The sequence below is a fragment of the Eublepharis macularius genome, chromosome 9, assembly GCF_028583425.1.
Source record: "Eublepharis macularius isolate TG4126 chromosome 9, MPM_Emac_v1.0, whole genome shotgun sequence".
Lineage (NCBI taxonomy): Eukaryota > Metazoa > Chordata > Lepidosauria > Squamata > Eublepharidae > Eublepharis > Eublepharis macularius.
In genome coordinates, this window is record NC_072798.1 from 70,184,830 (window position 1) to 70,206,364 (window position 21,535).

A 21,535-nucleotide genomic window follows, 5' to 3' on the forward strand; every position below is an offset into this window, starting at 1 on the left:
TTTAAGCCTTACATTAACAGAATTCTCATAAACCTTAATTCCCCTGGCCTCACCCCTTTCCTTGTCTCCCTGCCCCCCAAAGAAAAATTATCATTCATTTAAGTTTTGTGTCCACCAGTCTTCTTTTACCAACCCAGTTGGTTGTCTTCATTTTTCATTCTAATGACAGCACCTTCCTTTTGTTTTCTTCAACCCACATTTTAAACAGCTTGAGGCCAAAAGTTCACCTTTTACAATGGGCAGCTACTGAACAGTCACCTACCAAAGCTGAGATTTGCCAGCCTGCCTCCATAACTCCTCTTTCATTGTGCCAAACAACAGCACAATTGTTCTTGTGGCATTCAGTTTGATTTTAAAGGCAGAAAGGAAGCAACACTGTAAATCCTTTAGGCAGTCTAGCACGTGTTGCTGGTTCCAGCTCTAATTCAATCTGGAGATTTAAACAATATATGTTTAATACACTCTCTCTCACACACATACATTTGTCAGGATGGTGTACTCTGTGCCTGACTAAGGAGATCTTATGTTTAGAAGAGATGTTGCTTCAAATATGTGGAATGTCACAGATAATATCCAGCATCTTGAGTTTTGGCTAGAGATGTATTGGTGGTCAACACAGGTCTCTAAGCACTTGTGTAAATATGCTTACATTAGTGCACCACAGGTTTGAAATTAATGATCTAAACCTTTTCATAGGCCTTCTGACAAAGATTACATAGCAGTAACTGATGTCTGTGGTAACAAATTCATGATTTATAGTTACTAAACTTAAATTAGATAAATAATAGATGGAAATTGGTGAAAAACATTATTGATTTCTGTTGTTCTTCAGGTGCATGGAGAGGATCTAGGCTCTTAATTTGTCAACCTAGCGGAAGAATCAAATGACCTGAATTTCTAGACCTGCCAACAATAATTTAGTTACCGTGATTCAGCCTCAATAAATTCTGTCACGCTCAGTTCACAACTACACTCAGACACCATTCAAGAATGAAGGGACTCATTGAGTAAGGTCAGGTGAAAAGGACGGAACTGAGTATACTTTGTATAGTGAAGTCACAGTTGCCCAGTAGTTTCCTACTGCAGAAATGCCACCTGTTGCTCAAAGTAATAGACGAACTAGCATAAATTAAATTTTTAAAAATTATGCTTACACGTGGATTATTTGTAGAACTGGATTATAACAAGGCATTTTAACAGAGCACTTTGAATTTGTATAAGAACCTGAACATAAGCTCACAGATGTGGATGCTGCTTCCTCACACGCTTCAGGAGCATTTGAATGTCCTTTCTAGTGGGATACTTATGCCACCTGAATTATCAGTCCCTTTTCTACTAGCTTCCGGAAAACATGAAATCACAGGTCTGGTTTTCGCTTCTGCAGCTGGAACAATTTAATTACTTGCAGTAATATATTACTATTTCAAAAGGTCATTCTCTACTTATTTTCATTTCATCAAAGCCTTGGCACTCATAAAAAACAGACAGGGGTTTCCCCTCTCTTCAGTGCATTCAGAGTGTTGCAACTCTTTCTTAAACTGCTTGCATTTAAGTAATCTGATATCTGCATGAATGACAATATATGAAGAAAATATATATGTAAAGGAAAGTTCAGTATGTGATGTTAAATAATCTAGATTTATTCTCTTTAGCCACCAAAGGAGTGAGTCATGAAATAGAATAAATTCATATAAATCTGTATTCATTAAAATATCATGGGCTAAGTGGTAAAACTTGTAATTTTTAATCTGTTAAATGATCATAATATTTGTAATATTTGCCAGTGTATAACTGAAAATATCATCATACTGAAAATGTGCATAAGGGCTTTTCTTCTTTTCTAAAAAATATTTTTAGAAGTTTCTAGAAGTTTCTCTTCCTTTCCTTTTCATTACACTCCCACTGGGGAGTTTGCAGAATATAACAATCTCTTCAGCAAGTCATTGCCATTATCTTATTTCCAGTGCATATAAAAATTAACATGTTTTAAGGAAGAATGTTTTGGCAATGTCAGGATAACTTCTATAGCAGCGCTCTGGAGTGAATTCCTGGAGATCAGTGGAGCCAGCCTGCAGTGCCATCTAAGTAGAGTTGCATCCCTCTAAGTTCATTGAAGTCAATGGGTTTAGAAGGATGTCCTCTGCTAAGGATGACTCTTAGTTTTATGAAAAATATTCAAAATAATGCCTATTTTGTGTAAGTAGGAAATCAGACAATATTCTCCAAGGTAGAGGTATATGGGTTATAAGATATTTATAAAATAGTAAAGAGTCCAGTAGCACCTTTAAGAATAACCAACTTTATTGTAGCATAAGCTTTCGAACGCCACAACTCCCTTTTTCAGGTGCATGTGGCTCTCGAAAGCTTATGCTACAATAAAGTTGGTTAATCTTAAAGGTGCTACTGGACTCTTTACTATTTTGCAACTACAAACTAACATGGCTAACTCCTCAAGATATTTATAGTATCGAATAAATATCATTCTTCGCATATGTTGTTTGATATTTAAAATACCAGAGAAAAGGTACAGTATTGCCATTTCCACAACCTTTAACAGAATTTCCTTGATCTTAGATTGGAAACTCTTGCAATAAAAACTGCTGTTCAAACTCAAACCAGGAAAGCTGTGCCTAGTTTTAAAGTATGATGATCATACTTGAATAATCTACAACAAAAATTTGTCAAAGGCTGTAAAATAACAAGAAGATACAAAGGAAAGATCTATTAGAATTTCACGTTTAATGTAGTTGAGAGCTATCATATGACAGTTATTAAACCTTCTGCCTGGAAGAAACGAAGAGCGGAACTACAAGAGACAAAAGGCACAGATTGGACACTTGTCAGCTTCCCTCAAGTTTTGATGGGAAATGTAGGCATCCTAGTCTTGCAGCTTGGCTCTCTGACTGCTGTCCAATGGACTTTTCAACTGTCACTTGTCCAACATTCCGCCAAGCTGCCTACATTTCCCATCAAAACTTGAGGGAAGCTGACAAGTGTCCAACCTGTGCCTTTTGTCACTTGTAGTTCCGCTCCCAGTGTTGTCTCTATTGGTGATTTACACTTTTTTACATGAATGGCTACAGGGCATTTATTTTAAAGATACAAGTACTTGAATGTAGAACAAATACTTACAGCCATATTTATTCTTAGGGTACTCAATCAATAAAGGCATTTACAGATTAGTCAAACATGTTTTTATATTTTTTTCTTTCTCTGTTTGTGCATGCTATTCAAAATTATTTACCAAACATACCACAAAATTCTCTCTTCCCAGTGATTCACACACTTAAATACAAGTACTTGGGGGGCAGGGGTCCCCAACAAGGCACCTGCTAACACCTTTTGTGGTGCCCACTAAGTGTTTTTAGAAAGTGTGTGGGGCCAGGAGTGACTATAAAAAGCACTTCCAGTCCTCTTTATAGATCATTTGGAATGGATTTCTTTGTGCGCAGAACAAAAAATCCACCTCAAACGATTGATAAAGTGCATTGAAAGTGCATTATCCAATGTGTGCAGAATCAGCCAGTGTTTGTGCTGCTGCTGTATATGGATCTTGCCAATATCTACTCTGCCAGTGTATCATTTAGCTACTTAAGTTTTCATGAAAAAGAAAAGACATGGGTTTTTTTGAGGTATTAAAACTTGCCATGATCATAAGGGCCATACAGCAACATTTTCGTATTACTCCTTTCTGGAAGCCACCCTTTCCTATGTACACATTGAGGAAATTTGGGACTTGCCAAATTTTCTCCAATACAGCATGAAAAAGAGTGGCAGGAAATCTGTGCCTGAGTATCCCACCATCTTCAGTTTTTCCAGAAGTCATCTATGACCCACAATTTGACTCACCTTGTAGAGCTGGGGCAGGAAGAATGTAACACTTTTAACCCACACCACTTCCCTAAGAGAAATTGGGGCTCCTCCATCTTCCATAGAAACAATGCACATAAAGTGGCTGCTTTCTGGGAAAATTGTTAGTCAATTAACATCAGATGAACCCAGTCACAGATCTCCTCTAGTTTAAGGCTGAGTGAAGTGATGAACTTCTCAAATATTATTGTTTTTGGTGTTTTCTGTCAAAGGCCTTTCATAATGATCCAAGAAAAAGGATTTTCCTAGTTTCCCAAGTATAGCAGTTACTTACCTGTTACTGCAGTAAGTGGACACCATTCCCTATAAACAGGGCTTTTTTTTCTGGGAAAAGAGGTGGTGGAACTCAGTGGGTTGCCCTTTGAGAAAATGGTCACATGGCTGGTGGCCTCGCCCCTTGATCTCCAGACAGAGGGGAGTTTAGATTGCCCTCCGTGCCGCCGAGCAGCACAGAGGGCAATCTAAACTCCCCTCTGTCTGGAGATCAGGGGGCGGGGCCACCAGCCATGTGACTATTTTCAAGAGGTTCTGGAACTCCGTTCCACCATGTTCCCGCTGAAAAAAAGCCCTGCCTATAAATAGGAATGATTAATGGCAGCAATTCATCCCTGTCTTGAAAAGCATAGTTCTCAAGCATTGTTTCTTAAAGAGATGGATTCTTATTTAGTTTTAAAAGATCTGTTTCAAATATGACATCGTTTCCCAAAACCTTCCACTGTAAGAAATTCTAGTTTTAACCTGCAGTCTGTTTTCCTTTTTTCACGCTTTCCTGCAAATGTGTCTTTTCTTTCTGGTATCAGTTATGCTGAATTAAATATATAATGGTCAGCTTATGAGTCCTTTCCATACAATTATTTCATTTATGAAATAAATGATTTATGGTATAATCAGTGATTTTAGTATCCTGATAAAATATGTCAACATAGCATTTTTCTTGTGCAAATATGGGCCATTTCCACACACGTTGAATAATGCACTTTCAATGCACTTTAGCAATCCTTTGGAAGTGGGTTTTTTGTTCCACACATGGAAAAGCAGTTCCAAATGTTCACTAAAGAGTATTGAAAGTGGATTATCCAATGTGTGTGGAAGCAGCCCTGGTGTTTTCCTAGTGTTCGAATAATATTTAGTTGTTAGGGGAATACTTTTCCTGCCCCCCATGGCTGTTGTGCTGGATGAAATATAAGGTTGTATGAGCAATAGGCACCTTTTTGCTAATGCCCGTTCCCTGCACAGTGATGTGTGAAACACTACCCCCTTTCCTTTGAGAAATTTCGAAATGGCTTGCATATTTTCTGCCATTTGATTTGCATGGTCAAGATAGCTACCAAAATCAAAAAGAAAAATGATGCTTTACTGATGGCCTGACTGATACTGATGCCGTATCAATCAGACCATTGGACTGTCATGGCCAGGGCTGGGCACTGTAACTAGCAGAGGCTCTCCAGGGCCTCAGGTCAAGGTCTTTCCCATCATCTACTAGCTGTTCCTTTTTAACTGGAGATGCCAAAGATTGAACCAGGCAACTTTTACATGCAAAGAGGATCCTCTGCTACTGAACAGCCCTTCACCACTGTACAGCATGATTTTCTGCATCATATATCTTAAGTGCAACTATTGTAGTGCTTAAGTATAATTCCTTAAATTTTACTCTGATATGCCTTTAATGATCTGTTTAAATACAAATACTTCATCTTAGTGAATATATAAATATGGCAGTCTCAGCCCTGAAATATTCATATATGTTTATGTACTTTAAGAAAATGGAGTTAATTAACGAAGGTGTTTTGGTGTCAAATTATTTTTGCTTCCACTCCATTACAGTATCCAGTACATTCCCGAGGGAACAGCCTTCAACAATTTGCCTTCAGCAAGTACCTGTTGAGAGATTTTTGGATATAAAATATCTGGAAGCAACCCTGCAGCTAGTATCTGTCACTCAGAGTTTGAGGATTCAAGTACTAGTGCAGGCCCCATTGCCTGAGAAGGAATAAGAATTGACCCAATGCAGTAGTTTGGAGGATTGAGTTTTGAAGGTGATCCTTAAGAAAACCTAGGAAAATGAGCTGTGCTCACCCTTTTCACAGGTTGAATGGCTAATCCTATTCAATTGGAATACACATCTAAGAAGGCAGAAACATGTTATTTTAATTATATTTCCTTCATCATGCTGAAGTCCTCCTGACTGCCTCTTCCCTCTCTGCTATGTACTATGGATTATTTGAAATTCCCTACAGCTGTAATAGGGACAGTCCAGTAGATCTTTATACAAAGATCTACTTTATATAAAGAGAGAGATTAGTGTCTTGCATAGATCAGGTGGGTGAAATGAATGAGTTGGATCATGCTGATCTATTCCATGAACACTGCTACTTTCCTCCAGGACAAGAAGCCCCACCCCACCCCACCGCCCCTCCTATAGATGGTTTCATGCAGGGAGCTACAGCAAGTATTTAAATATTTAACAAAGAAATGTAGCTATGAGATGACAGTACAAGAGCACAGTACAAAAAAGAGCATTGTTACTATTACGGGTGTATGTTTTGGTGTATTTGGTCTGAAAACATACCACAAAAATACCTTATTGGTATAATTGGAAAGTATTGGCATCACCAGGTAATCTCAAAAATATTTGGAAATAAGCAGGGCCTCCATTTTAAAGGTCACAGCAGCTTGTTTTTATCCTTTTGTAGGTTTCCTGGGCAAAAGGAGGGAGAGGGAGGGAGGGAGGGAGGAAAATCTCACAGGTGAATACGTAACAGTTTAGGGAGAACTTAACTGTTTGTGATCAAGGTGTCTCCCCTGCTAGGTAAGTACCTGGCAACTGTCTGTCCAATCACAGCAGTTCTCTCATGGCCCAAAAGTTGGCTTCCTGACTGCAGCTTCAGGGCAATATGTTTTGAAGTGCATGTTTTTTTTGGCTGCTGTGGTTTGATCTGTCTGTGCCTTATTTCTGTTGTGCTGTTTGCCAATTGGCCCTGCTGAGATTCTCTAGTTTGGCACTGGTTCTACTGGCATTCTCTGGTTTCATGTTGGTTCTGATGGGCTTAGAGGGTACTTTTTTGCATTGAGAGGCTTTTGGTCAGTGGTTGTTCTTGTGTGTCTGGCTCAAACTTTCGTGCCCTAGAGAAAGTGTTGATTTTTTCCCACGTTGGAAACATTGTAAAGTAGCTGGGGTCACTTTGTTCAGGGGCCTGTAGAACTGGACCCCTTAACCCAATCTTCTTTACACTTGGGGAAGGGGCTTTAGTGGACAGGCAGTCTTGCTTCACTGCAATTTTGGTGTAATTTGCATGAAAAACCACTCCTTCCGCTCCCTGGTAAAATCCCCTCATAGGAAATAATGGACATGGTTAATTTCAAAATCAACACACACACCCCAACCCAGATATGCATACCAAAAAAAACCTGTATGGGAAGACCCAGATATCAGGGATTCCAATATTTATGGCCTTCTCAATACCCAAATCTTTTTTAAAAACCCTCTTTTTTAGTGCATCCTTTGTTACTATGCCAATGAATGGCAATATAACAGAGACTACTATATGTTTGTTACAAGTGTATCTCTTTTTTATATCATCTGGGGAACATTTGAAACTGATAAAATATAAGTATTATGTCGAAAGGAAATGATGCAAAAGTTCCTGTGTACAGATGAAGAAGTGTCCCATCTTAAATGTACCATTCTTGAGCAAGGTGATTGAATGAATAGATGAATAGGATTGTTGGGATCCATTCCAGTCTGGTTTCAGGCCTGGCTATGGAATTAAAACAGCCTTGGTTGCTGTGGTGATGTGTGGCTGGAGATGGACATGGGGAGGGTGACCCTTTTGATTCTCTTGAACCTCTTGGCAGCTTTCAGGCAATTGATCATGGTAGCCTTCTGGGTTAGGACTGGGAAGCAACATTCTGTGGTGGTTTCAGTTCTACCTGGAAAGTAGATTTCAGAGAGTGGTGCTGGCAGACTGCTGCTTGCCCTCTGGCCTAAGAGAACTGGCAGGGTTGTACCTTGTCTGTCATGATTTTCAGTTTCTACATGAAGCTGATGGGAGAGGTCATCCAGAGATTTGGGCTAGATTGTCAGCAATATGCGGAGAATACTCAGCTGTATCTCATCCTCTGAGTGGGTCCCAGGGAGGCTGTGGAAATCATGAGCTTGGAGGCAGTTTTGGGATGGATGAGGACTAATAAAATCAATATTAATCCTGACAAAATGGAGGTGCAACTTCTAGGGGGAAGGTTGATCTGTTCTGGATAGTGTTGTACTCCCCCTAAAGGAGAACTTTAGTAGCTTAGAGATGCTGCTGGACTGGGACTCCTGTTGGACAAGCTGGTGAAAGTGGTTGCTAGAACTGCCTTTCATTAGCTTTGGCTGGTGACACAAATACGGCCTTTCCTACACAAAAAAGATCTTGCCGTGGTGATGCATACCTTGGTAATATCTGTATTAGACTACTTCAGTGCACATTATGTGGGGTTGGCAATGAAAAGTCTCTAGAAGCTACAGTCGGTACAGAATGCTGCAGCCAAAATTCTGGCTGGAGTGGGTCATAGGGACCATATTGTTCCACCTACACTAGCTCCCAGTTTGCTTCTGGGCCCAATTCAAGGTGCTGGTATTGATCTTTAAAGCCCTATACTGCTCAGGGACTACATACCTTAAAGACTGTCTACTCCAATATGAACCTACCCAATCATTATGGTAATCTTTGAAGGCCCTGCTTTGGGTGCCTCCACCATTTGAGGCTAGGTAGATGACAACCTGATTGTGGCACCAAAATTATTGAATCCCATCCTCAGAGAGATTGGTCTGTCCCCTTCTATAATTGTCTTCTTTCTATGGGTAGCATTGCCAGGTGTTTGGCAATGCTGTTGCTGCTGCTCCTCCTCTTCCTACTACTACTAATATAATAATAATAAGGGAGGTCCGCCTGGCCTCTACCAGAGCCAGGGCCTTTTCGGTCCTGGCTCCAACCTGGTGGAACTCTCTGTCTGAGGAAACTAGGGCCCGGCAGGATTTGTTATCTTTCCGCCGGGCCTGCAAGACGGAGGTGTTCCGCCAGGCATTTGGTGGGGGCTAGGCTGTCCTCTTGCCGGCCATACCACCGAAGACCTTCCACCACCCATGCAGGAAAATGCTGTATTTTAATATTTTATACCCGCCAATTTTAATTGTTTTGATACAATGTTTTAATGTTTTTATAATGTTTTTACTGTTTTAAACTGTTGTTAAACCTCCCTGAGCCCGTCTGATGGGCAGGGCAGTCTAGAAATGTGATTAATAATGTGCTTATATACTGCCTTTCGGGACAGATTAGTGCCACAAAGTCAGTGTTATTATCCTCCCAGTATAGCTGGGGAGTTGGTGCTCAGAGGAGTGCCATACCCAAGGCTAGCTACTGAGCTCATGGCAGTAGTGGGAGTCAAACTAGCATGGCTGATTCACAGCCCAGTCACTTAATCACTATACTACAGCAGCCAGTTTGGCATTTGCCCTGTCTGTTCAGTAATAAGTAAAGCACCATAAATTACATAGGACATAATTTATATATCTGTTATTTTCGGATTTCCATCTGGTTTTGCTGGAGAACCAGAAGCATTACACATTGTGTACTGTATAAGGGCCACAAGGTGGCTAACAAATTAAAACATACATAATAAAATACCATCTTAAAAACCATTAAAACCAATAAAAATACATCATTAAAACAATTGAAACCAGAGCTAAAATACATCCCAAACCAAAAGCATTTAAAACATTGGGCAGAGAATATAGATTGCTGAAGGAATGACAAATGAAACAAAAAAAGGCTTCACTGCTGATGGAAGATGGCAACAGGATTAGTGTATTTAATTTTCCCAAAGATGCACTGAGGAGCAACCTTACCTGCTTTGATGTCTGTCTTGCACAGCCTACTGCTTTGTAGCAGAAGGGGGAAAGAGCACAGGAGGTAGGAACAGGCTTCATTTGCCCATCTTGGCCAGCTTATTTGTTTAGCAGGGCACAAGGAAGCACCACTTGGAGGCAAACAGAACTTGCAACTACAGTTGTGATGTAGGAGCTCTGTCTAGCTTAAATAGACTCTCTCACATGTCATCTCCAAACTGAGGACTGCAAAATATCCTTCCAAACATCTTTCCTCTCAGTGCCCACAGCATCTCACATACATGTTCATCCAGTAACCTTTAGCACAACCCCCTCAGGGTAATTATTGCTATGACTGTATTATAGATGGAGACCTGAAGCTAAATATTAGCTTGCACAAGATCACTCCAAGAAATAACAATGGAATTAAGGTTTGAACCAGGCACTTCCTTGCAGGCAGTTTTGTTTGTAACCCTTATGCCATGGTAGTTTTTCAGATGGAACACTTGACAGAGGCTTAAGTTATTTATTTATATATTTATTTAAAAGTAAGTCTCATTGAATTTAATGAGAATTGTTCTCAAATGAGCCTGTACAGAGCTGCAGTAAACTTGTCTATAAATAGGTTACTTCAATTGAAGGCATATAGTATGAATTTTCCAATTTGGTTTATTTATGTTTTATAGCTAGGCACTTCTATTCTCTAAAGAAGCACAGAGAATGCTTGGGAAATGGTATTATTTTCATTGCTTATTTTGGAATATCCTGCCCTCTCTGTCCTTATGTCCACTGAGGATATATTTCTAATTTCAGAGGGGTAGCTGTGTTAGTTTACTGTAGCAAAACAATATAGAAATCCAGAGGCACTGTAGACTGACAGCATTTATGCCAGCTTTTGTGAATGAGAGCTCACTTCTTCATATGTAATGGAAAGAAATAAAATCATTTTCTTCATATTTAACCATAAAATTACAGAAGGGGAAAGGAGAAGAGCTGAGCAAAGGCAGGCATGGGATCATAAATCAATTCTCTATGCTAGGGATTTGAATGGCTTAGGTTGTTATAAAAGGTAAAGGTAGTCCCCTGTGCAAGCACTGAGTCATTACTGACCTGTGGGGGGACGTCGCATCATGACGTTTTCTTGGCAGACTTTTTAGGGGGTGGTTTGCCATTGCCTTCTCCAGTCATCTACACTTTACCCCCAGGAAACTGGGTTCTTATTTACCGACCTTGGAAGGATGGAAGGCTGAGTCAACCTTGAGCCAGCTACCCGAACCCAGCTTCCGCCAGGATCGAACTCAGGCCGTGAGCAGAGCTTGGGCTGCAGTACTGCCGCTTACCACTCTGCACCACAGGGCTCTTTAGGTTGTTATAATGGCATGAATAATGAATGTTTTTAGTTTGCCAGACAATATGACTTCTAATAAATGGCAATGGAAGCCTTTACTGTAATGTAATATAGATTGTTGTCAATAAACTTCCCATATCATGCAATGTTTTGGTATACAATTTTTTATACCCAGTATTTTTGTTGAAACCATCTGGCAACCCTACCACTAGGCGAAGACTTGTTTGTTATGTCTGGCATTACCTCACTGGTTATCATTGACCCTTCGTCTCGTTCATGTGTTTATTTGTGTTCTTTTAAAATTGTTTTTAATTGTTTGCATATATTTATATGTGTACATTTGCAGTCATATTTATATTTAATTTCCAAAATAAATATCACGTTAAAATTAAGTTCTCTTTTAAATAGGAAGTTTGGAGAATACACATTTCTCTAGTTTCCATAGCTGTAACACTTTAATTGAATAACTTGAATGATACTCAAGCTCAGTTAAGATAGTGCCACAATCCAGTGCTGCTAAATATCCTTCTATGTGTCTTCAGGATCAAGGAATTTTTGGGCAAGCTGCTTTATGATGCTTTTGAAGTACAGAGGACCTTCTTGTTCTTAACTAAAATTCTATTACAGTGAAGCCTCTCATACTCAGGGGCAATTAAATCACAGAAAATCTGCCAGGTTATTCTTATGACTAAGTCAAACAGAAATTAAGATAAATGAAAATGAAACTTTCATTTGCAGGGCCAGCTCAAGGGTGAGGGATGAGAGACGAACTGACAGAGGCATCAGCAGGAGTCAAACAGTCACAACTTTATTGGTTACAGTGTCAAGAGCATTGATGCAGCATAGGGCGTGGATCCAAGCATCAGCTGGCCCACCTGCAAGCTGATGCCCCTCGCCCCCTCAGCCCACTTGCTGAAAGAGAAAACCATGGGGTAACAGCACGTGGGATTCCACATTGGCATTAGTGTCTGCATGGTTCCTCTGTCTCCTGGGAGCAGGCATGCCTTGACAGCCCCCGAGCTGGACTTTTCCCTGTCATTCCTCACTTCAAGTCCCCTTATAGGAATCTCCAGCTTTGGGGAAACAGTGCATGCAGGCCATGTTCCCCCCCCCCCCAAAGGATCCATGCCCCAAACTCCTAAAGCGGCAACCAACCCGACAACCCGTCCCAGATATCCTGCAGCCAAATGTCCTGTCCCCAGCTAGATAGGTGCAACCCAATGGGGACGGTACAAGGCCTCTGGCCAAAAGGAAATGTCACAGTAGTGAATAACCAAGCCCCTCCCCTGCCACCTCCACAAAGTGTCCCCTAGTCTTGGCTGTCCTTTTTGCCATGTTGGTCTTTTCCTGGGAAAGGGCCCCATGCCACAAGTGGCATTCCAACAAGTTTGACCACAGGATGTAGGGTCAAGGAACAGACCCCACAAAGTCCCCAGGTTCATCTGAATTGCCTGCAAATGATCCAGTCCCTATCGCTGGCACAAGTCATTTCCCCCAAGCTGGATCACCAAGGCATCCAGAGGACCCCTCTGGTTTGCAAGCCAAAGGAAATGAGGAAGCAGGGAGTACCACAGCATCCCTCTCATGTCACAACTCACAAAGGCCATGTCTTGAAGTCCCAGGTGGAGGACCCAGGTGGAGGCTTCCATGAAGTGCACTGCCCAGTGGATGATGCTGTGCCCAAAGATCTAGACCAGTTTTCACCACCCTGGAAGAACTAAAAAGAAGAGGGGATTAATAGCAAGACTGGGCTGAACATGTGCCTTGTATGCACTGGTTTGCCACCTGCCCACCGACATACAGGGGGTAGGCCAATTTTCAATGCCATTGTTGCCACCCTGATCCGGAAGGAGTGGCCCCTGAAATCCCCCACAGGAGCATGCTGACAAACTGAATGAAGGGAAAGCCATCTGCATGCACCAGGAGGGGCCATTGACAGTATACAAGCAGGGCACAGGAGGAACCCAGCTGCCCGCAGGCCCCCACCCCCTCTGTTCAGTTGTAGAATGTCAGAGAATAATGTAGGCCCTGGCATTCTGAACTGACACATCTCTAAGTTCCAAGACACTCCTGGACTCATCCCAGCAGGAACCGGGAGCCATCTCCCCCACCCTGAAGGCCCTGAAGAAGGCCGACCAGCAGGTGCTAGGAAGTCGGCCTATGATCCTTGAAAGGATGGTATAAGTGATGGGCCGCCAGAGATCGGATGGGGGGTGAGGCAGTACGCCTCCAGCACTCAATGGCTCACCTGGTGGTGAAAGAATCACATAGGTCTGGGAAACTGAGCTTTGCTGAAGAAGGAAATGGCTGCTAAATGGCAGGTCCTGGTCCTGGCGGCGAAGCCTTGTTCCCACAGGAGGCTATGTAGTGCAGGACTATGGTCTCTGTAGCAGGCTGAGAAAGCCAGGAAACTTGCTAAAGCCCCCTGGTAGGCTCGCCGTGTAGAGGGTGCAACCCATGCTAGTACTCCCTACATTATCGTGAGTGCCCAAGACCTGGAACAGGTCTGTGTCCAGCCCAAGAGGCCTCTGGCGTCTCAGCAAAGTACCTCTCCTTCTGGAAGCGTCCATGATGCTGTCATCTGTACCTGGTACATGCCGAGCTAGAAACAAGATGCTAGCAGCCAAATGTGCCAGGATGAACCTGCACACAAGGCGAATGACCGGCTCAGAGCGAGAGGACTGCCTATTCAGGACACTGATGACCACTGCCCTATTGTCTCTTCAGAAATGGACCCACTTATCCCTGAACTGGTCCTGCCAAATAATGTCAGCCATGAGGATGAGGAAGATCTCAAGGTCTCGAAACTTGTCAAGGGGAGGCAGGAGCACCCCTCCATAGAGTCTGGCTCAATGCCCAGGAATGTCACACAGGCGGTTGCATCCTCAGTCTTCTCCCAGCCAGCAGGACACCCAGCTTATCTGCCAGGGCTTGGAAGATCACCAAACAGTCAGTATAGGCAGTGCTACCACTGGCTCTACTATTAGAAAGTCATCGAGATACTGCATGATGTGCAGGCACCCCATGCAGCCGTTTGCAGCCCATTCTAGGAATGTGCTGAAAGCCTCAAAGGCCACGCATGATCAAAGGATGCATACTGAATGGAGCAGAACTCAGGAGGAATGGCATCATTTATGGATGAGCCCCATGGGTGGGAGAGGTGGCGTACTGGGAGATACTCTTTTGGGGCCACCAAAGCTGGTCAGAGCCAACTGCCACCTGGACATGGCTGGCTCCCAGCTTTCTGCCTGGCCAGCAGACCTGCCTGAAGCCTGCGCTGGTCCACCAGCCGGGCCTGCCCACCAAGCCTCAGCCATCCCTTGCTGATTTTCAGTATTTCAGTGATTAGAACTGCTTTCTGTGGTAAATGGTCAATGGTCAATTCTGGCAGCACTGAGGCCGTCTGAAGGAGTTCTGTCCTCACCACCATACAGTTTTTGTCATCGTATAATGCACAGTAACAGGCGGGCATAAGGCAAAAACCTTTAAAAATCAGGATTGTTTCACTATAGCATTGAGCTTCTGCATTTGTTCAAGCTGGAGCTGCAACACAAAAGTTCTACTGTGCACAGTTTTGTACAGTTATAGATGATGAATGAGGGGAATGGACAATATGTGCTACAAAGAACAGGCTGCTGAGCTTGTAAAGAACTCTTCATAGCCTTTGTTACTCACACCTTAACCTGTCTCCTGATCTAAACAAGGGTCAAGCCTGTTAAAAAATGACAGTATAGCCACCTTCTGTATTTTCAGGTCTCCAGTTCCTCCAGTGATCAGAACGCCTCTTAATAACCTTTCTGTGTAAGGAACTCACAATATTAGCTGGGGCAAGGAGGTGCAGTTCTGGTAATGTGACTAAAGAATGGCATACGTGGATGAGTGTCAAATATCCCAGTGGTACAGACTTCCTGTATTTCATTCAGCCCCATGTGTGTCAGTGATCATCTTAAGTTGCAGCTTACATAACCTGGAAAGTTCTGCTGAAATGAATCCCCAGTAATGTAAGCCACTTTGGGTCCCTGTTGGGGTGAGAGGTGGGTATAAATGAAGTAAATAAATAAGTATGCTGGGTGTGTGTCTGTATGTATGCAACTTATATAGCATTTGAACACTTAACATTAACAAAAGTATATATTTTTTTAAATTCCATAGCCACATGTATGTTTGAAGGCAAAACTTACTTTGAAGGTGAAAAAGAAACTGTACATTCAAATGCAGGGGATTGTATTCTGTTTGAATGCAAGGTAAGAGCATGGTTGATAGCTTATTCTCTTCTTGTAATGTCTCTACTGTGTAATTAAAGCTATTAAAGCGGCATCCTACCTTTTTAAAGGCATCCTACCTTTTCAAATTTGCTATGCCATGCCAGTCTTTATATCAACTAGATTTTTTAAAAATTGTGGTGTTATGTAAGGGCTTATTTTGAAGAGGAGACTGAGTACAAGCTTCATTCTCATACCTTCTGTTTCATTGCTCCCTTAACTGTGAACAAATGAACTGGAGATATTTCAGATTTATTTCTGCATGGGGAGACTGATCCTTAGTACACATTCCAACTTCTCTTAGTTAATAATATTACTTCTCTTATAGTGCAGTTCTAAACTGAGTCCTTATAAGCTATTGACTTCAGTGGGCTTGTAAGGCACCTTATGTAAGGTACCTTCCAGTACCTTATGTACTGGAAGCTCATTTCCCCAGTGAATATTGGCAACAATATCTGCATTATTTCATTCAGATTTTAAAACAATTCTAATAATTTTCACTTCGTAAAACTGTTTGACCATTATTTATGAAATACTGAATAATTTGAAGGGCTTATTTTAAACAACTGTCATAAGTTTCCTTACCTGGTACTACTCTCTTAAAAAAAAAAGATATTGACACTAAGAACAGAGTATTTCAGCTGCTGTTGTGAATTGCTGCTGGAAGGTTATCCTTGTAGAATAATTGGATTTGGAATGCCTCTAGCTATTGTGACCTGTTTGTGATGTGTACCAATGAAAGCAGTTATTTATTTATTCTTTGAAAACTCCAATATTTAAGTTGAAGAAAATTGTAACTCAACAGAACTCTGATGGAAAACCAAGTGCTCTTACTATTTTTATGAAATGTTTTGATTTGTTAACACTCAGTAGAACTGCTTCAAGTTTTGTTAGAAGGTGATTTATCACCTCTGGTGTTGCGGATATACTATGAGTAGAAGAGGCTGAGTCATTTCTACTTTCTATACACATATTTTATATAGGCTTCCTCAATAAAAATGTACTTCCAGAAATTAAATACCTATCATTGTTCAACAGGATCACAAAATGCAACGTGTAGTGAAGCCAGATTGTCCTATCTTGAACTGTCTTGAATCTCAGCAAATCTCCTTATCTAATAGTTGCTGCAAAGTTTGTAAAGGTATGTTATAAGAGAAATAATGATCTCATGTTGAGAAATTTAAAAAATCTTTCATGTATATGACCTGGTGGGCTGTACTTCACAAATTTTTGTGCCACAACAAATTTGTTAGTCTTTAATAACATGCCACATTGCCTCTTTTTTCCTGTTATGAGAGACTAACATAGTTATTCCACTGAGAACCTCTTCAGTAGAAACAATGTGTACTGATCATTGTAATGATTTACTTAGTTTTGAACCACCGTGTAATTATTTGCCCCCATTTTAAAAACCTTTGGCTTTGGACCTTAAATTTCAGCTCCTTCTTGCATTACCTTAAACATATACCTCAGGAAGGTTCAGGTCACAGCCAACACACTTTTAAATTCCACTCATACAGAGCTTCAGGTGTTCTCTATTTTATACAAGTTACTACCTTTTGTTTGTATGACTAATTTATTGCTGCTGCCCTGACTGCCTCAAAAGGTTTTCACCTTAGACCTCCTTTGTTTAACTTATAATATAAGAAGGCTGGTTATAGATGGTAGTTTGACAGATCGGTTAACATGTAAGGGTGGTTGTGAGGGGGGAAAGGATTTTTTTCTTAAATGAAATTAGATTTTATTTATAAGAACATAAGTGTTATGCTTGCAGAGCTTTGATAAGTGTATTGGTTTCAGAATAGTTCTTAAGCTTTGCAGTTTCAAATATATCTTCTTAAAGGTATATTCCTAGACTCAGTCACACAAATTTATTTTATTTTCCAACAAACTCTTTTCACATCCACACAGACAGATTCATTCGGCCTTTCCACACCGCTTGCCTGACCTAAAATAGAATAATTTCTCTGTCAGACAGACTGCTGACTCAGGTGCCTGACCTAGACAGAATTAGGCTCTCATGCTTCCACGTATCTTTCCTGATTTAGCCAGAATCTTTTCTCTGAGAAACACACAGACTGATTCAGGATCACACATTTCATTGAACTTGGTAGAATAAATACTTTCTTGCAGAAACAGTCAGACATCAGGTTCCACACAGTTTGGCTGACTCAACTAGAATAATCTATGAGATATACAAAAGGGTGATTGAAAAACTTCCCCTCAGCACAGTAGCTAAAAAAATGCAGTTCACTCCTTCTGCTGGGGTACAGCTACTGTCCAATCAGGTAACACTCCGCTCACCCATCCAGCCCTATCCTTCTTTCCTTAGAAAACCTATTGTTAAACTCACAGCAGCAATGAACAAAAGCCCCACATGAGCAATCAGAATTAAAATACAAATTAAATACGTTACATGCAAAACATTACAATCATATATACATATGAATTGATCAAATATGCATACAACAATACAAATCTCCTTAAACAGGGGCCGAATCCACACTCACCTTTTTCCCGCTTTTTAAACGGAAAACTTCTGTGTGTTTCCCATCCGCAACTTTCTCCTCTCCGTTCACATTCAGGCCTTAAATGCGGTTTTCTTGTGCTATCCGCCGTTCACATTCCCTTTGGAAAAGCCGTTTCGGGGAGCGAATCTGTTTCTCCCCGCCCCTTTTTAAAAAAAAATTTGTGTGCAGTTTTCCGTTATTTCGATGCTTCCATATAAAGAAAATCATTACACCTATTAGCAAACACGTTTCGGTGGGCGGATCAGCTTCCCTCCTTTTTTTGAAAAAAAATTTTAGGGGTAGTTTTCCGTTATTTCGATTTTACCATATATGGAAAAAGAGGAAATTTCGAGAAAAACTTTTCTGAGGCATAGCATTACATTGTGAACTCTAGTAGTTGTTCTCACTCCAAAAATTTATAAGAAAAAAAAGAATACTGCAAGCAAATTATTACCTGTCAGTCTTCAACCATCATAAACTATCAAGGGAGTGAGTTCGTGCAGAGAAAGTGAGAAGCCGCTACATGTGTCATTGTAATCTTTATTCTGATAGAACGTCACGGTGGAATTTCAATATGACATAAAAATTGAAAAAAAATAAAATAAAAATAATTGAGGGTGCGAAAACCAGCAACTAGGATTGTTTTATCAAAACACATTAACCTGTGAACTAATTACGAATTCGGAAGCGTCCGATTTATTATTGGAGCAGAATTAAGCAGTGGATGGGAAATCGGCATTCATGGACTGCAGAGCACTTGGGAGGAGACTTAGCCAATAGGAATGCTGGGAACGGCCAGAGATACGGAAGTAGGGGTGGTTTTAAAAAAAAGGCGCGAGATATCCGCCTCAAGGCGTTCACGTCCCCCGTGAAAATCGCGCAAGAAATCTGTAAAAGGAAAACTGAGAGGAATGTGGGAGAGAATCGGAACGTTAAAAAGGTGGTGTGAACGGTGCTCAGAAATGCGCAAAAAAGGTAGGAAAAATGCGGGAAAAAAGCTGTCGTGTGGATTCGACCAGGGTCTCTGTTTCTCAGATTAATCACTGCACAATAGAATAAATCAGAAAGGAGAACTGCAGTTGAAAAGTGACTTGTGGCTCTCGGGCTAAATTCAAATGTAGGGGTATGCACACAAAAAATCTAGATGATCCCGGTACAGATTTCATGAAAAAAAAAAAACCTAAGTTCCCTGAAATCTGTGTGTGTGTGTTATGTGCCGTCAAGTTGCCTCCAACCTATGGCAACCCTATGGATGAAAGACCTCCAAAATGTCCTCTCATTAATAGACTTGGTCAGATCCTGCAAACTGGAGGATGTGGCTTCTTTTATTGAGTCCAGCCATCTCATTTTAGATTTTCCTTTTTTCCTACTGCCTTCCACTTTTCCTAGCATTATTGACTTTTCGTAGTATTTTCTAATCCAGTTTGGCAAGATTAGAGAATACTAGACTTTATCGGCCATTATTTTCTCTGAGGAAACCTATTCAGGGGCTATAGGTAGGGGTTTGGAGAATCACTTTTCAAGAAAATGCCACCAAATTTGCAGGAAGCCTATTCCTAAAAAAGACAATAAAATAAAAGAAAGAAGTAAAGAAAAGAGAATACAAAAAAAGAAAAACGAGACAAATCAGGAAAAAAACAAAAACAATAATACATGTTTCATTTTCCATTTTTCTCTACAACACCTATCATATTTTAACAAACATTGGAGACATTAAAACTAAAAGCAGGGAGCCTACTCCTGACTGTCCTCTAAAGGCTTACCCAAGTTTGGGGAAGATTGCAACCTGAGGTCCAGTTCTATGGGCTCCTGCACAGAGTGCCCCCAGCCACTCTCCATTGTTTCCTGTGCGGGGGAAAGTCTAAGCTAACTCCTCCCACAGAAACACATTGGGACAAGGCTGCCATGGCGAAGGTACTCCACAATGCAAGCTCAACAGAAAGAAAGCCTAACAGAACCAAACTGAAGCCCCTCACTACCCAGGTGCCTGCTGAGCAAGCTGCCTAGCCACTCTCCATTGAAACACATAGGTGCAAGGCTGCTGCTGGTCAGAGGCACATTCTCAAATGTAAGCTGAGCCCAGAGAATTCCACCCAAAGCAAACTGAAAGAAGGGACTGGAATCCACCGAGAACCAAAGTGAACCAGAGAATCATGTCAAAACAGAGAATTCCACCCAAACCAACTGAAGCAAGGGACACTGGTTGCAGACAAGGGGATTTCCTGCACAGTTTAGCCACTCATTCCCTCCTCCATCCTGCCTCTGTCTCATTCTCCCTCCCTCCTTCCTCTCCCCTCTTGGAAAAAAATGCAGCAGAAGACATGGAAACAGGCAGCCAAGAGGCTGAAGGTTCTTCTCCTACATTAACCGGGATTTATTTGGGGATCTTGATCCAGGTTCCCTGATTGGATCTGGATTCTCTAATTTGATCTGGGAAATCTGGATTTAGCAGGAATGGTCAAAATACATTTTTAGTCAGTTCCCAGACCCAGATAGCACACCCTTATTTAAATGTTTTAAACGACTCCATGTGACAGGCTCACGGACTGGCAGGAATCTCATGAGAGTGATGATTATTTCAACATTCCAGCTGAGAGTATTGATTTGATACTGCTCATTTGCGTGAACAAAAAAGACCAGTTGTAATCACATAAATGGCACATGAATAAGTGCTATACAATTCCGGATAAAATATGAGCATGGGTTATCGTGTGTGTACCTTTAAGCATGGAATGTGTGTCATTTCTGTATCTCATAGTTGCTTTGACTGCTTTGGTTTGGTTCAATTACATTCCTTTGAATCCTCACTGTAGATATTGGTTTGTGTAGAGATTTTTCTTTTTTAAAAATTATACATTTATCAAGTGCAGGCTGAACAAATGGTGTGTACCCTGATTTGCAATGCAAGAGTAAAGATATATGTTATTGGTAGTCCCCCCCTTCTCATCCCAGAAAATATTAGTATCTTCCAAACTGTGAACAGTTTTTTTTTAAAAAAGATTTTCTTCTTCCAGTAGATATACCATGTTAATCTGAGTTCAGACATGAATCAAATGATTTCTTGAGTTTGACTGTAGACCTGTGCTACTGAAGAAAATAAAAGCTGTGATTATCTAGGCACAAAGTGTGTAATAAATAACATCAAAAGGCAGATGATAATATTTTCGATAATATATCAGATAATAATAACTTGACTAAAAAAATAAAATTGAAAGATCTTATTTATATCAAAGTAAACTAAAATGATTTTTACTTATAGAGCTTAAACTATTTAAATTACTGTAGGGAAAGTTCATTTTTTTTCTTGATTAGTCATGGAGACTATACAGTCTTGACAAGTATAATTGGCTAGTTTCATGCTTGTTATCCAGACACTCATATGTCTCTGTGTGGGTCAGCTTAAATTTTCCTGTCACAAGCTGCCTATAGATCTTGTTTTAGAAAGCCTAAATCAGTGCAGAATTAATCATCCGTTCTTGCTCTTTTATACTGCCTTATAGCCAAAGGGAATATTTTGATGACTAGAAACATGTAACCTTTATCTCCTGTGATGCTGAGGTTCGGATACTAACCGATAAAAAGGCTCTGAGCCTAAGGCCAATACCTTGTCTTTAACTTTGGCTTCTTTGTGATGAAGAATAGGGACATCCCTTTATAATCTGTCATACATGAGACCAAA

General features: G+C 40.9%; 1 protein-coding gene across 1 annotated transcript in view; it reads left to right on the top strand.

Annotated features, from left to right (window-relative positions):
- NELL2 (neural EGFL like 2) overlaps positions 1–21,535 on the top strand; it is a 202,482-nt gene that overhangs the window by 66,538 nt on the left and 114,409 nt on the right. The window contains exons 10-11 of the mRNA XM_054989185.1: positions 15,237–15,328; positions 16,385–16,487. Of these exons, the coding sequence (XP_054845160.1) occupies positions 15,237–15,328; positions 16,385–16,487 (195 nt within the window). The remainder of the gene's footprint in view (positions 1–15,236; positions 15,329–16,384; positions 16,488–21,535) is intronic.